We start from the raw sequence: 15,035 nt of genomic DNA, 5'->3' as shown, positions 1-15,035 counted from the left end.
GGCCCCCAACGCCGCCATGACGAGCCTCTTCCGCCGCAGCAGCAGCAACGGCAGCGCCCGCGGCAGCGGCTCCTCCGCGCAGGAGCTCAACAACAGCCGGCCCGCCAGGCAGGTCCGGCGCCTGGAGTTCAACCAGGCCATGGAGGACTTCAAGACCATGTTCCCCAGCATGGACTACGACATCATCGAGTGCGTCCTGAGAGCCAACAATGGCGCCGTGGATGCCACCATCGACCAGCTCCTGCAGATGAACCTGGACAGCAGCGGCTGCGATGACAGCTCGGACTCGGAGGACAGCATCCCCCCCGAGGTAACCCACGCCGGTGGTCCTCAACACGTGGCTATGGGGGGGACGGGTCCTGGCTCCATCATGAGCAGGCAGCCCAGTCTCATCCTGCCTCCTTTCTGCCTGGACATGGTGCTGCTCAGCTGGTACAGGCAGGCAGAGATTTGGGTGCCCAGTTCAGCGGGTCTGGAATGTGCAGCCTGAGTGGTTTTGTCTTGGATGGTGCTTGAGGCTCAAGCCAAACCGCTGTCCTCCCTCCCTCCCGCCTCAAAACCCAACAGAGACCCTTCTGCTGAAGTCAGGCTGCAGTCAGCTGCTGTGAACCCAGGAACAGGCTTGATAGAATCATAGAATGGTTAGGGTTGGAAAGGACCTTAAGATCATCTAGTTCAAACTCACCCTAAATGTGATGCCTTGTCCCTTGAGACCAGCACCTCCAAACGCCACCAAAATCCCCCTGATGCAGGGGGACCAGTGCCAGGAGGTTGCCCCATCCTCTCTTCAGTGGCTTTGCTGCCACGCACAGGGGTCCAACCTGTTCATTCCCCCTGCTCACCCTCACCCCATCCTCTCCCTGCAGATCTTGGAGCGGACCCTGGAGCCGGACAGCTCAGACGAGGAGCCCCCTCCTGTCTACTCCCCCCCTGCCTACGAGAGCCAGGCGCTGGGCAGCCGCTTCCCCTGCGCACCTCCCACCCCACCACCCAGGTGAGCCCCCAGCCCCACGCCACGGCTGCACCCAGCCTCCTGCACCCTGTGTTGGTGCTGGGGGGGGACCTGCTGTGTGTTGGCTCCCCCAGCAAGGGGAATGTGGCAGCAGTCTGTTAGAGTCTCTGGGTGAGACAAAGCCAAAGGAGATGAATGAAGCTCACAGCTGGCTAAAAGATCCCCCCGAGGCCCTAAGAAGTGAACAGCTGAGGGGCCTGGGAGCTGCTCCAGCAGCGTGTGGAATGGCAAAAATCAGCTAGTGGGGTGGGGAGCCCTTGTCTCTGCTCAGAAACGCCAGGTGCCGGCAGCCGGGGCCCTGCACGTTGGGCTCTTGGCACCAGAGACCTTGGTGCGGTGCTGGGGCTCCACAGGGATGGTTTCTGGGCAGGAGAAGGGAATCCAGCCTGGGAAGTGATGGGGCGAGGCTGGAAGAGCAGCTCCCCAAGACTGCAGACTAGGAAAGCCTTTTGCTCTCCAGAGCTGATGCTGTTGGTTTGGGATGGGAGCTGTGGTCTGTTGGTTCCCAGGAGCGCTGGTGGAGCCGGGCAGGGAGCTGCTGTGTGCCTGTGCCCCGTGCTGAGGGTTTTCCCTTGCCAAAGGCACTGTCTGTGCTTGTCCCACAGGACGGACGTGCCAGGGCCCGGCAGCACCCCCGTGTCTGGGCACTACAGGAACTGGAACCCCCCGCTCCTGGGCAAACTCCCTGAGGATTTCCTCCGCATCCTGCCCCAGCAGGCTGCTGGCACCCAGGTGAGGCTCGCTGCCCCTTCCAGCCCATGGTGTGCGTGGAGCACCAAACCCGGTCCTCAGCCGCGCTGAGCTGCAGTGCCAGCGCTCTGATACCGTCTGGGTACCGGGTATGGATTAAACTGGAAGTCTTGGAGTGCATCTTGTTCATGGCACGACTGAAGTGAGCGGAGGATTTGCCCCTGGGAAGTCAGAATCCCCACGTGCTTTGTGGTGGTTTTAGAGCCACAAGGCTTGGGGCTGTGGGTGCCTTTCTGCCCACGGCGGGCAGCACCCAGCTCCTCTCCAGGCACATCACATCCCGGGGTGTCCCTTGGCCCCTTTGCAAGTGGGGTCAGGACCTTCCTGTCACAGCAAGGGACTCGGGGGGGCTGCAGGCCTCCTGCCTACCCCGTGCATCAGCTCCTCCCTCCCTTCTTGCCTCCAAAGGCAGCCTGCCACGTTTCCATAAATGATTGCCCTGCAAGTTGAGCTTCACGGGCTATATTACCTTTCTGGGAATAGGAGCGTGCCGGTTCGCTTGGGCTCAGGGGGAGGAGAGCAGCAGCTGCCCTTTTCTTTCCCCAGTAATTGTGTGCTTTTGCTTTTTATGGCTCTCTGAGAGCAGCTACAAATCAGATCAATAGTGCAGGTGAGGAGGAGGTTGCAGCTGGGGAGCGCAGCTCTGCTGCTCCCGAGGTGTGACTGCCCTGGGAGCTGGGGGAGAGCACGAGGTGCTTCCGCAGGGATGTTTGCCAGGGGGAAATTGCACTCTCTGCTTGAGAGATAGGGGGAAATAGAAGCAGAGGTAGCGGCTGAGACCCTTCTTGCTCACCTCCACGCCAGGTTCGGTCTTGGCTTAACCCCGTGGTTTTAAGTCCTAAACCTGTGCAGGTCTGTGCTCTGCAATGGAGGCACCAGTTCCATGCTGGTCTCAGAGCGAGAGGTCCCTGTTCCCACATGGGATACCCGGCTCTCTCCTTTGTCCCCTTTGCAGCAGCACCATCCCGAGTGCAGCGCAGCCGGGGGGGATGATGCCTTGAGATGCGGGGTATAGGAGGGTGTAAAAGGCCAAGCTGAGCCTGAGGCCCTGCAGGGACCAAGGCCATCGACCAACCCGTGCCCCGTTTGCCTCTGCAGGGCTCCCCCGGCCGCCGGCAGCCCCTGCCCCGGGGGCTGGCCCCAGCGCGGGGCCAGGGCTCGCTGGAGCAGGAGCGGCGCTGGAAGCAGTACCTGGAGGACGAGCGGATCGCGCTCTTCCTGCAGAACGAAGAGTTCATGAGGGAGCTCCAGAGGAACCGGGATTTCCTCCTCGCCTTGGAGAGAGGTGGGAAGGGCACTGATGCGGCAGCGTGGCTCCTGCCAAAGCAGAGCCAGCCCAGGAGGGGGCTTGGTGGTGGCCTGCTCCTGGTGCTCAGCTGCCTGCCCGGAGGCTCTCCTCCCCCTGCTCGTCTCTCTGGCAAAGCCTAGCAAAACCCTTCAATCGTGGAATGGGTTGGGTTGAAGGGAGCTTAAAGCTCCTCCAGCTCCAACCCCTGCCATAGGCAGGGACACCTTCCACTAGAGCAGCTTGCTCCAAGCCCCTGTGTCCAACCTGGCCTTGAACACTGCCAGGGATGGGGCAGCCACAGCTTCCCTGGGCACCCTGTGCCAGCGCCTCAGCACCCTCACAGGGAAGAACTTCTGCCTAAGAGCTCAGCTCAGTCTCTGTCAGCTTGAAGCCATTCCCCCTTGTATCCCTATGTGCCCTTGTAATGATCTGTAGCAAGGAGCTTCGGAAGTGCCCTCCAAGCCCAGCCTGGCCGTTGTGCCCTCCCCTTCTGCTGCTGGGTGAAGAGCTGCCCTTCCCCTCCCTGGCACTGCTGCCAGCCACGGAGGAGAGGGGAGAGGGGATCCGAGCTCTGTGCGCTGCCTCGGGGCTCTGACCGAGCGGGCTCTGGGCTTTCTGTTTTTCAGATCGATTGAAATATGAGTCAAAAAAGTCCAAGTCATCCAGTGCTGCTGTCAGCAACGACTTCGGCTGCTCCTCCCTGTTACCAGGTAACCTCCAAGTTGGATTTGAGCATCACCTCTCAGCAGCGGGATGCCCCGCAGCTCCTGTGTTCCCAGCCCTCTGCCCTCTGAAGTGGCTGTGGGGAGGGAAACTGGCTGAGCCCTCCCTTCTGTCATCCCCCTGCATGGGAGAGGAGCTGATGGGTGATGGCTGGTGCTGCCCTCCCTACATGGCGGTGCTCCTGCATCCTGCTTCTGTCCAGTCCTGCATCCTGCTTCCCTCCATTCCTGTGGTGGGAGCTGGGATCCAGTTCCCAGGGGTGTCAAAGCCCTCTCTGGTCATGGCCGGAGTGGGGGATTGTGCCTGGGAGGTGTAATGAGTGTTCCTGGCTAATCCTGATTAACCTCAGTGAGTGGAGCAGCCGTCCAGAGTCACCGTTAGAGCTGGTGTCCATCGATGGCCCCCTCCATGTGGCATTGCTCCGGCCGGGCACATGGTGCTCAGGGGCACCCGGACCTGTGGTCTTGGGTTACATCCACCAAGGGTCCCCTTCCAGAGCCACCCCTGGTGTGCCAGAGCCCTCACCCTGCCTGCTCTCGCTCGGCTCCGCTCGTGGCAGGGCTGGAACTGGGTCACGGCAGTGATCCCTGTGGATGCCCCTTGCTGCACACACACTGCAGTGACCAGATGGTTGCCTTCCAGGTGACGCAGCCCCCTCTGCGCCCAGCGAGGCCGGCGGTGCTGTGTCTGACGATGCCTTATTCAGAGACAAGCTGAAACACATGGGAAAATGTGAGTGGGGTTTGGGGGCTGGCACCGGGATCCTGCCAGGGATGGAGGGGAGGTGGGAATGGGGCAGCAGGAGAAGAGCTGGCACCATCGAGGGGCGATCACCTGAGCTCCCTGCTCTGTGCATCCCCCATTTGGGACTGCATTTTACAGCCCTGGGCTGGTGCATCCCCATCCTGTGGTGCTCCCCTCCTGGCCCTCACCAGTGGCAGGGAGCTCCCATGCTGCACAGCAAGGCTGGGTGCGGGCACAGATGGGAGATGGAGACGTGGACCTTGATGCCCCAGTTCTCCCCTTTCCATCTGCCCCTGGTGTGGGTTGTGGCATGAGTTGAGGATGCAGGAGGAATTGCTGGGCGGGGTTTGTGTAGATCCTAAGCCAAGGGGGTTGCTTAACTCTTCCTTTTCCAATCTTTTCCTCTTAGCAAGCCACAGCCCTCTTCTCCCATCACAAAACAGACAGAGGTCTTGGGGCAGCTTGTGCGAGCCTGCTGAGACACTGGGGCGTGTGGGTCAGTTGTGGGTGGGGAAGGTCATGAAAATCCCAGTGAAAGGGTAAAAGCATCAGCCCCCCCCAACCAGGGACCGATGTGACCCTGTTGGGCACAGGACCCGGCTCTCCGAGCCTGGCAGTACCAGGAAAAACCTGGAGCATCACCATAGGGTGTAGGGATGCAGGCTGCTCCCACACCGCTGGCCCTGGCCATCTCCTGCCCATCACCCGTGGCAGCTTTGGGCAGGGTTTTGGGTGAGAGCCTCACGTGCCTGCTTCCCCCCAGCCACGCGCAAGAAGCTCTTTGAACTGGCCAGAGCCTTCTCCGAGAAGACAAAGATGAGGAAGTCGAAGAGAAAACACTTGTTGAAGCACCAGGTGTATCCTGCAAGGGAACGGGAGCTGGGCGGGGGGGCACCCCCACTTGGGTGTTCATGGGGACTCCCTATGGCTGTGGTCTACCCGGAGCCTCTGGCTGGCTCCCATGGGAAGGGCAGTTGTGGTACCCCGGGCATGTCCTGGTTTTCCTTAGCAGAGGGCACAGGATGGGGACAGCGGCTTCCACAGCAAATCTTCTCGATGATGTCGAGGGACATTCATGCGGTAAGAAATGGCAGACGTGGCACATCTGTCCTGCCCCACGCCATCGCCCTGCTGGGGGTTCCCATCAGGAGCATGGCCACCGGTGCATCCCTGGTGCCATGTGGCTCTCCTGGGGTCGAGTTACAGTCCTGGCAGATCTGCCCCCGTGGGCTAAAACCTCCTGCCAGTGTTCCCAGGCATGTGCTGGCAGCCCCAATGTCCCAGTCCTTGGGAATCGTCTGGGTGAGGAAGTCCGGGTCCCTCACTGATGGAGCTGGGACCATAGCGCGGTGAGCGGTGTCCTGGCGTGGAAGCAGTTGCTGCTCCCGACAGCCCCATCCTGCTTCTTCCTTTCAGATGAAGACTTCCAAGTGCGGAGGCAGCCGCTCCGGGAGGAGGAGGAGACGCTGAAGGAAGGGCAGTAAATGGTGAGAGGCCCCTGGGATGAGCATGTGAACGGTCCCAAGCCATCCGTCTGTCCTGGCTGCTCTGGGCTGGGACCAGAGCGTGTCCACGCGGGGACAAGTGGCTGGTGACAGCCCCATGCAGCTAAGGCTGAGCATCTCCATCCCTCCCCTTCTCCTCCCCTGCAGGACCCAGCGCTGGGGTTTAGTGCTGGCACGGGACGTGCCCAAAGCTTCATGAGAAGATGGCTGGAAAAGGAACAAAAGACACCCAACAAATCCCGCAGAGTTTTGGCTGCTCCCCCTCTGCTGCTGTTCTCCTCGGAAGTACAAAGCGCTGAGGCTCAGTTTTCTTCCCCAGGGCTTGAAAACAACTTCTATGTAGCAAATCAGCCAAAAAGGAATCAAAATGAGGGTCAAAGCAGGTCGGGAGCTGCTGTGAGGAGCCAGCGGAGCTCGGGCTTGGGAGGAGCAGCGCGAGCGGCGGCGCAGGAGGAATGGGATCAGTTGTACTAAGGAGGACGCGTTCCATGTGGGATCTGCTTGGCCGGAGCGCTCCTGACCATATCTCTGTAGTGATCTGGTGTGACTTTACTCTGCACACAGGAAGAAACCAACCCAGAACACGTGAGAGGGAGAACCTACAGCCGTTGTCTATTCTTGCTAGGAGTCATGAGCGGAGATGCGGACCAGGTGGTAGTCAGATGATATATAAATTGCTTCTAAAAGGAAAGGCCTTCTTTTCCTAGGTGTTTTACTTGGAATTAAACCTTTGCCTTCGGCATTGCTAAAACTGCCTTGAAGTTACAGACGCTTTGTGCCGGTGGGGCAGCACCAAGGGCTGGACTTGGCACCGGTGTCACCCTCGCTGCCGAATCGGACACATACCATCGGGAGCATTCTGCTGGTGGTGATCCCGGCTGCCGGGCAGGGCTCCCCATGGCCCCAGGGGTGCCCCTGCCGTAGGTAAGATGCAGAGCCCAAGCTGAGGCCGCTGGTGTTTGGGCACCGAGGGTTTGCACAAGGGCTTGTGAGCGCCACTGGCTTTGGGGCTGGCCCGGCGGCAGGAGCATCCTTCCCTGCGCCCATCCCAGGCTGATTCCACTGTGGGGCTGGCAGGCGGTGCCTGAATCACTGCAGCTTTCGGGGATGCTGTCAGGCTAAAAATAATGATGTAAACAAATTCCTTCCCTGTGTAAGTCATGAGTGACGAGCGCGAAGGCAGGAATCGCTCCCGCCAGCACATTTTCTTCTCCTTTATCGGCAGACTCTGTTGACTGCTGAAGGCAGGAGGTGGCTCTAGACGTGCCTGTTTCGCTTGCTGGCTCCTGCAAAGCAGCACAACTGTTGTGAGACGGGAGCTGCGAAGGCGGCAGACGCAGGCACCCAGCCCTCCAACACACATGAAACTGTTTTCCCTGCCTCTCCGCGGGGTTTGGTAACAAAAGTCCACATTGCAGGCGCCGGCTCCCAACAGGCTCCTTTTAACCCCCCCCGCAGCCCGCACGCCTTTGAAGTGGGCGCCAAGATTCCATTCCCTGTGAGCGGTGCAGCCGATGCACTGGGAGCAGTGGGGATGCGGGTGCTTCACCCTCTCCCCGGTCCCTGGACCCAAGCCCAGGGTGTGCAGGGTGAGGGCAGGATGCGCTGGGCTGAAGCACCGCAGGATGCCCGCAAGCTTTGGGTTCCCTAAAAGCAAAGCAGCCCAAGTCTCACCGCACTGAGCCCATCCCAGCGTCGGTGCCTGCTCCTTTTCTTTGGAAGGAAGCATTGAGGAGCATCCCTTGAGTCACGGCAGCCTGGCCAGCAGGTTAGAGCCATCCCAAGGCACGCTGGCCTTGCCTTGACATGTGCAGGCTCCAGTGCTGGAGCTGCACCATGCAGGGCAAAAGATGGGTGTCTGGAGGGGCATGTCCCTGCCTGGCTCTGTCTGCAAGGGGCTGAGTGTGAAGCTGGGAACAGGAGGTTCTTGAGCCCCTGGGTGGGACTTTATTCCCAGCTTGACACTGATGGATGGAGAGGAGGGGCTCCTGCCCTCCCCTCCGCCACCTCTGGGGTCTATAGGAGGCTGCTGTTGCTCCCTCCCGATCCAAAGCAGCTTTTCTGCATATTTGGAAGAAAATCAAGCTTGGAACCGGCTCCGTTTGTCCGTGTTCCAGCGCCTCTCAGCTACGGAGGGCTTAACTCCCAGCGCAGTTTCCATCCAGGCAGGAAGCACCAACAGGCGGGAGCCCAGGCTCTGCTGGGAAGGGAATTCCACTTCTCCCAGACGAGGAGGTTGTTGTGTGGGGAGGGAAGTGCCCGTATCCCAGTGATTCCAGCATCCCTGGGTGAGTCCAGCGCTGCCGAGCCCATGGGGTTTGCTGTGCTCCCCATCCTGGGTGCAGGATGGGTGCTGTGGCTGCGGAGGATGGCGGTGAGCTCTGGCGCTGGGCAGAGCTGCGTTTCACATCACGTCACAGGTCAGTGGTGCTGGGCCCAAGCCCTGGCTGTAACCGCAGTGAGTGCCTGGTGCTGAATCCTCTCCTGGGTCCGGGGTCAGTGGATGCGTTGTAGCTTTGGGACCCTGCTGCAGTTTGGTGATAGAGAGGAGCCCCGAGCCTGCCTCTGCTCTTGCTTGGGGCTGAGCACATCCCCAGTGTGCATCCTCTGCTCCCTGCGGTGGTACCCAGGACCTGGAGCCCAGGGAGGGGAAGGGCAGTTTGGGGAGCTGGAGCGTGGGGACGGGATGGGTGCCATGCACGTGGTGGGTGCAGACCCCGTGGTTGAGCTCCATCTACCCTGCCAGCAAAGGTTTTGTGTCCGTAGATCCATAGGTTGGGGTTGGAAGGGACCTTAAAGCTCATCCTAATCCCCTGCCACAGGCAGAGATGCCTTCCACTAGAGCAGGGTGCTCCAAGCCTCATCCAACCCAGCCTTGCGGTGAGTGGGTCAGCACCAACCCATGCACCTCACAGGGGCTCGGGGATGTCTTTGCTAACACCCTCTAACAACTCACCCACCCTCCGGTCCCCAAGGCAAAGCCTCTCTGAATGGTGTCACTCCATTTGTAGCTGGTGCAAAGCATTGGGGAGGCACAAAGCATCATCTGAATGGAGGATGAAGAGGGATTGGTTTTGTGTCCTTTACGCAAGAAATAATCAGGTCTAACGAGTAGAAAGGCCACTAAAACGGGCTGGGAAGCCAAAATGCATTTCTGACATGAAGGTGGTCAATCCTTGGTGATGTTTGTATCACTCCTATACAAAAGGGGTTCAACAAAGCAGAGAACCGGGTGGTGTTTGTGAGTGTCGCTGGTTTAGAGATTATTTCCAGATGTGATTCTTTTCTTACAGATGTTTCATAGTAATTCATACAAATAAAGCCCCGTTGTACTCTGAAACACTCGCCGGTGTTTTGCTTTTCTGCTCCCATTTCTTTACAGGGGGAAAAGAAGGAAGTTGGGATGGGGAGGGAGATGCCAGCTCTAGCCCAGCTCTAGCTCTGCCCCTCATGGCTGCAGGTGCCCTGGCTCGTGTCCTCCTGCTCCTGATGGTGCTGAGCTCACATCCAATCTGGAGGAAGCGAGTGCTGCGGGATACCCATCACTGGTGAGCTCCTCTCTCCATCCAGGAGCAATTCCAGCTTCCACCTGATTCAGGAGCAGGTCCTGTAGTGGGAGAGAGCAAGAAGAGCACCAGGAGCTCATGGAGAGCCGAGGATTCAGGTAAAGCCCTGGTACAACAGAGGATGCTCTGGGCATCCCTTTCCTTCCTGTATCACCTCCACTGTCCCCATGCTGGAGTTTCAGCTGGGCTCTGATGATGGGATCAGAGGCTGGAATGAGGAATCCATCCTGACACCCACAAGTCCCTATGGAAGCTCCCAGCTTGCCCATGGCCAGCAATGCATGTGGGAAGAGCGGAAAGGGAAAACCACTGCGGCTTCCATTCCGAATGTATGGAGCCCCTCGGGGCTGTGTAAGTTTGCTGTAAGCTGTGTCATCAGCTCTTGCACAAGCCAAGGGGCAACCCAGGTCCTTCAGTGTCTCCTGGTGGGATGAAGCACGTTGTTATAATGAATTAGCTCTGCAATAGGTGTTATTCATCCCCAGCCCTGTGCCGTGAGGATGGAGAGCGTGGAGCTGGATGGAATTGCTCCTGGAGGGGCTGGTCCCAGCATCGCTCCCATGGGGAATTGCCTGCTCCGTGCTGGGCTGGGCTTTTCCTTCCTTTCACATTCCTTGCAACAGGCTGGAGGGGGAAAACTGGTGAGCAACTCCTTGGAAGCTCAAAAGCAGCACAAGGACGCAGGGATGAGGGTGTCCGTGCTGGGTGTGAGGGAAGGGCAGGTATCCCTCAAACCTCACTTATAGGGGCTGGCCTGTGTGTCCCCAGGAAGCACCCAAACCCTCCATCTCAAACCCTTCATTATGGGGACTTTCAGCCTGTCTGGGCTGTGCTGTCATTGACAAATACCCACCTGGGCAGCCTTAGCAACAAGGCAGCATCTTCCCAGAGGGGCAAGAGCCATGGGGAACGCTCCACTCTTCCATCTCCTCGTGCCATGTGCTGGCACTGACAGGGCTGAGGTGCTTGTGGAACATCCCCCCCACTCACAGGGATGAGGCCGGAGCCTCTTCCCCTGCACAAGCTGTCCAGGAGCAGCCTAGAGCTCCCCATCCTCACGCGTGGCTTGGAAACCTTCCCTGCGGAGGAAGATGCAGGGAAAAGCCAAGGCGTTCCTGCCTTAAATGTCAAAAGCCCCGGGCTGCTGGAGGAGCCCTGGATGCTGCTGCCGTCCTGCCAGGGCTTTTCCAAAGAGCTGGAAGGACCGAGGCCTTTGAGCAGCTCGGATGCAGCCCTGGAGCGGTCCCAGCAGTGCCTTTTGAATGATGCTCTATGGGGAAAGGCTCTTTCGAGCCCATGTATTAAGAAGCCCAGGGCTGAAGCCCGGAGGTGGGATGAGAGTGAACGCTGGGGGTGCTCGCGCTGGCACCGAGGAGCTGCGGTGGAAATGTACTGCCCCCTTCCTTCCCTTCCCTTCCCGAGGCCAGGAGACGGGAGCAGGGATGCGCTGCTTTCCCTGCTCAGCTCATTCCTAAGGAAAGAGCTGCACCTAGTGACCAGGCACCGCTCGCTGCCGCGCATCCTCCCGTCGGGATGGGGGAAAGCGGCTCACAGGGAGCAGGGAGCCGGGATGGAGCTGCCTATAGACCAAGGTGGAGAGCACAGGATGGGCTCTGTGCTGGCCACCTCCTGCGCCATGATCGGGGCAGGATCAGGCCATGAACTCCTCAGATAGGGCTTGTACAAACCATGGTGGCAAATCACATAGGGATGAGACCCAGCACCAAAAGGTGGCCAGGGCAGGGGTTTGGAAACAAATGATGTTCAGGTCCTTTCCAACCCAAACCATGCCATGGTTCCATGGCCCTGCTGCCGGTGATGGTTTGTAGCCGAATGTCACCACTGGTACCCAAGCTGCAACGGGGACATAATGGTGCTTGTGGGACAGCAGATGTAAAGCGGAGAGGATGAGCTCCAGCTTTCGGGAACACCGTTCCTGCCTATGGAGAGAAACCACATCCCTGAGGCAGCAGCACCCCATGTGTTCCCGGTCAGCGTGGGTGCCACCGGCTCCCCCTTCCCTTGGCCCCGCGTCCTGGCCCTGGGGTCCCTGCAGCGGCTCCTCCAGAGACCATGTCCCAAAGCCCTATGGAAGCGATTCCCACCCCGTATCCCCCAGCCCCCCGGGATCCACGCGCTCCCGTTAGCGCAGCGAGCGGCGGCGCTGGCCCTTTAAATAGAGAGGAGACGGGGGGGCGGCATAATCCGGCTGAGCCCGCGCTCGGCCATCGGCTGCCGCTGCCTGGAGGCCACCGCCTTCCACCGCCGCGCTTCGGCTATCGGCTGCGTGCCCTGGCGGCGGCCGGCGCGTTTCCACTTCCGGGTGTGAGGCCGGGCCGTTGCTAGGGCGGCCGTGTTGCTAAGGGAGGCCTGGCCGGCATGGCGGGGAACCGCCTGCACAAGACCGGGAGCGTGTTCAGCCGGTGCGGGGGGCCCCGGGAGGGGAGGGGGTGTGTGTGTGCGTGCAAGGGCCGGGTGTGTGCGGGCGGCCCCTGAGCTCCTGTGCCCCGCAGGACGCGGAACCTGCTCCGCATGGGCGTGGTGGAGAAGCCGCTGTGGTTCGATGTGTACTGCGCCTTCCCCCCGCCGAGGGAGCCGCTCTTCAGGGTGCCGCGGCCGCGCTACGGCAAGGTGAAGGATGTCGTCCGGCCCGTCTTGTACCCCGAGGATGAAGTGCGAGCGTGAGTCACCCGCTTCCCCCCCGCCCAGGGGGTGCCGGAGCCCCGCCGGGCCGCGGAGGCCTCGCTCTGCCCCATGGCCGGTGCGAGCAGCGTGCCTTTGTGCTACCCACGGGCACAGGGCGCCCGGAGGAGCTGGGGCTGCCCCATCCCTGGCAGTGCTTAAGGCCAGGTTGGACACAGGGGCTTGGAGCAAGCTGCTCTAAGTGGGAGGGGTCCCTGCCCATGGCAGGGGTTGGAGCCGTTGGAGCCAACCCAACCCATTGTAGGGCTATTAAAGCGATTAAGAATGGTGGGAGAAGCATCTCTGCATAATATAATAGCTAATAGGGAAAGGAGAAGTAGGTGAATACTCCTCCTTACAGCCTTGCCGAATTAGCACTGTTCTTTACTCCAAAGCATCACTTTTAAATGAGTCGCAAAACTAAACCATTCTTTTTTCTCAACCAGGAGGTTTTACAGAGTTTATGGCAGTGGCCCAAGGCCTTTCGACCTGTCGCAATCACACTACAAATCTACTTGCCAGAGGTAAAGCTTAGGGATGAATGAACTGGAAGCATCTCCTTTCCACACACCCCCCAAGTGAGTGAATCACAATGGTATTGAGAGTAAAAATACAATCCTGACGTGTAGGTTTGTGGAGAAATACAATGAACTGAAGCAAGAAGGGAAAATTGAAGAGGAAAAATTGTTTGAAGAAACAGGAAAAGCCCTTTTAGCCAGTGGGATACTGCTACAGAGAAGAGGGACGGAGAAAGTAAGTCTGAAATAGTCATTATGTTTATTATTATTCGTTATATATTGGCCAGTGGATCAGAAAACTTCATTTCCAGGCCCTTAATGTTGAGTTGGTGGGAATGGAGCTCGCAGCCACATAGGCCTGATGGTTGGGATGGTCTTGGTCTTCAGTCTTGATCCCAAAGTGGAATTTCTTGCCTAAATCTTGCAGTTTGGGTGGTTGTGGTTTGTGTTTTGGGGGACTTGGGGGTTTATTTTCTTTAAAGGTATCGAAGGAGAAGAAAATAACTGTCCAGAATTGCTTTCCAAAGTGGTCTGCTGCTGCTGCTTTCTGTTTTCTTGGGTGTACAAGAGAGGAGCCGGCTCCTGGGCACATGGAGTCTTGTTCTTCCTTCCTTCAGGCAGGTGTCGGGTAACCCTCAACATACCACAGGGTAAAAGAACAAGCTGAAGAAGCTTCTAGAACAGCCCAGGAGGCAGAGCAGAGCATGGCTGCTCTGTGATGGGTAGAAGTTCACCTTGTTACAACTGATTGCCATTTCTTCAGAGAATGCTGTGCTGGTAGTTGAGTAGCCTGAAAAAGAGCTTAAAACTGTTCAAAATTGAACTGTTAACATTAAAAGTTCATTTATTATTCTCCCTCATCGACAGTGATCTCTGGGCCAAGTCTCTGTACTGGTTTCCCCAATAAAAGAGGCTGAAAGGACAGAAATTGGGTCTGGTTAAAGTGCAGTGGCTGCAGAGCAGGTGGAAAGGGAATCACTGCCTTTAGGTCATCTTTTTAGCTTGAGGTCAGCAGTCTGACTTAATATTTCTTGCCCTGGTGACACAGTGACACTGCTCTATCCCTCCACAACAATCTAGGCTTGAATTAGAGCGCTTTTCATCAGCTTTTTTGGGCTGGGCTGTTACCATTCATTGCTCTCCGCAGCCACGCTTTGACAGAAGCATTGTGCGACTGTTTCTCTCTTCACCTGTAGGTAGCACACCAGGATCATCGGGATGCTGAAACCAGGGATTCTGTGTTAAACCTGCGTCTCCAAACTGTGTTGGAAGAGATGCAGGAGAAGGATCAGGAGGGGCAGACAGCAGAGCCAGCAGAAAAGCAGAAGGAGAACCCCTTACCCTAAGGGCTGTGCTGTTGTCCTGTGCTGCTCAGCTGCAGGACGTGCCCTGGAGCCAGTATTCTGCCTCCACAACCCAGTGGCTGTGGGATGAGGGGAATATGCCTCAGTTGTGCAGCTCTAGTGCCTTCCCTGACTCTGTATGTGGCACACCCTACATGTTTTTCCATCTCCCCATTTATGAGATCTGGAGCTAATAATTATTTTGGGGGGTTAAAGACTAGTCTGTCCAATTGTGAGCTGGAAAACATGAGTATAAACATGGAAAATTAAACAATTTTCTGTAAAGATTGGAAGTTCTGCCTCTTCAAGTGTCTTATTTGCAGTAGTAAAGATGTTTCTTAACTTCTTGCACTTGGTGGGCCAGGCCTAGTGCTAGCCCTGCTGTTGAAGTGGAGGGTACCATTGGCCTGATGCTCTATAGCAGCTGCTTCAAGTGTCCTCTTTTTGTAGCTCTTTATGGAGGAGAGTTGCTGTTAATATAAATGTTGTGATAAGATCTTCCTTGTCCATCACCTGCTTAAATTCAGCGTAGGATAAAGTGCAACAATACCAGGTAATTTGGAGCTTTGCAGCTTTATAATGACTTAATGAAGTTGGTCACCTCCACAGTGTTACAGGTGCTGTGGAGGAAGCTGAGCGCTGCTGCAAGGCAATCACAGAAACCTTGGCACAGAACACTATAGGGAAACAATCCTGCAGGGATTCAGAGCTCATTGGATCTTCCCATACCGGGGAGATCCAGAGCCTTGCTTCTTCTTAAGGACTTTTGGGCTATATGAAACCCATTTACTGCTTGTGGCTTTCTCTCCTTTGTGTGTTTTCCTTTTTAAAAGTCCAAACTGCCATCACCACCAAAACCCAACAGGTAGAGTGATGTCAGATCCCTTCTTCACCTCTTTGTCTG

The 15,035-nt window shown here is 57.7% G+C and overlaps 2 protein-coding genes across 2 annotated transcripts; both read left to right on the top strand.

Moving 5' to 3' along the window:
• Nucleotides 1-6,776, top strand: CUEDC1 (CUE domain containing 1). Its single transcript, XM_061469975.1, has 10 exons — nt 1-310; nt 867-994; nt 1,618-1,744; nt 2,861-3,047; nt 3,677-3,760; nt 4,416-4,505; nt 5,281-5,374; nt 5,539-5,597; nt 5,934-6,004; nt 6,170-6,776. Exons 1-9 carry the CDS (start codon nt 17-19, stop codon nt 5,999-6,001), a joined length of 1,131 nt encoding a protein of 376 aa, XP_061325959.1. The 5' UTR covers nt 1-16; the 3' UTR covers nt 6,002-6,004; nt 6,170-6,776.
• Nucleotides 6,777-11,863: 5,087 nt separating this feature from the next.
• On the top strand, nt 11,864-14,424 carry MRPS23 (mitochondrial ribosomal protein S23). Its single transcript, XM_061469968.1, has 5 exons — nt 11,864-12,011; nt 12,102-12,269; nt 12,717-12,794; nt 12,900-13,023; nt 13,985-14,424. The coding sequence occupies exons 1-5, from the start codon at nt 11,968-11,970 to the stop codon at nt 14,132-14,134; spliced, it is 564 nt and encodes a 187-aa protein (XP_061325952.1). The 5' UTR covers nt 11,864-11,967; the 3' UTR covers nt 14,135-14,424.
• Nucleotides 14,425-15,035: the final 611 nt, after the last annotated feature.

This window comes from Pezoporus flaviventris, unplaced genomic scaffold (genome assembly GCF_033815535.1).
Source record: "Pezoporus flaviventris isolate CSIRO_AGI_PZ_B2104156 unplaced genomic scaffold, CSIRO_AGI_Pfla_v1 ptg000063l, whole genome shotgun sequence".
NCBI lineage: Eukaryota > Metazoa > Chordata > Aves > Psittaciformes > Psittacidae > Pezoporus > Pezoporus flaviventris.
The sequence above is the reverse complement of the archived record's forward strand: the minus strand, read 5'-3'. Positions and strand labels throughout refer to the sequence as shown.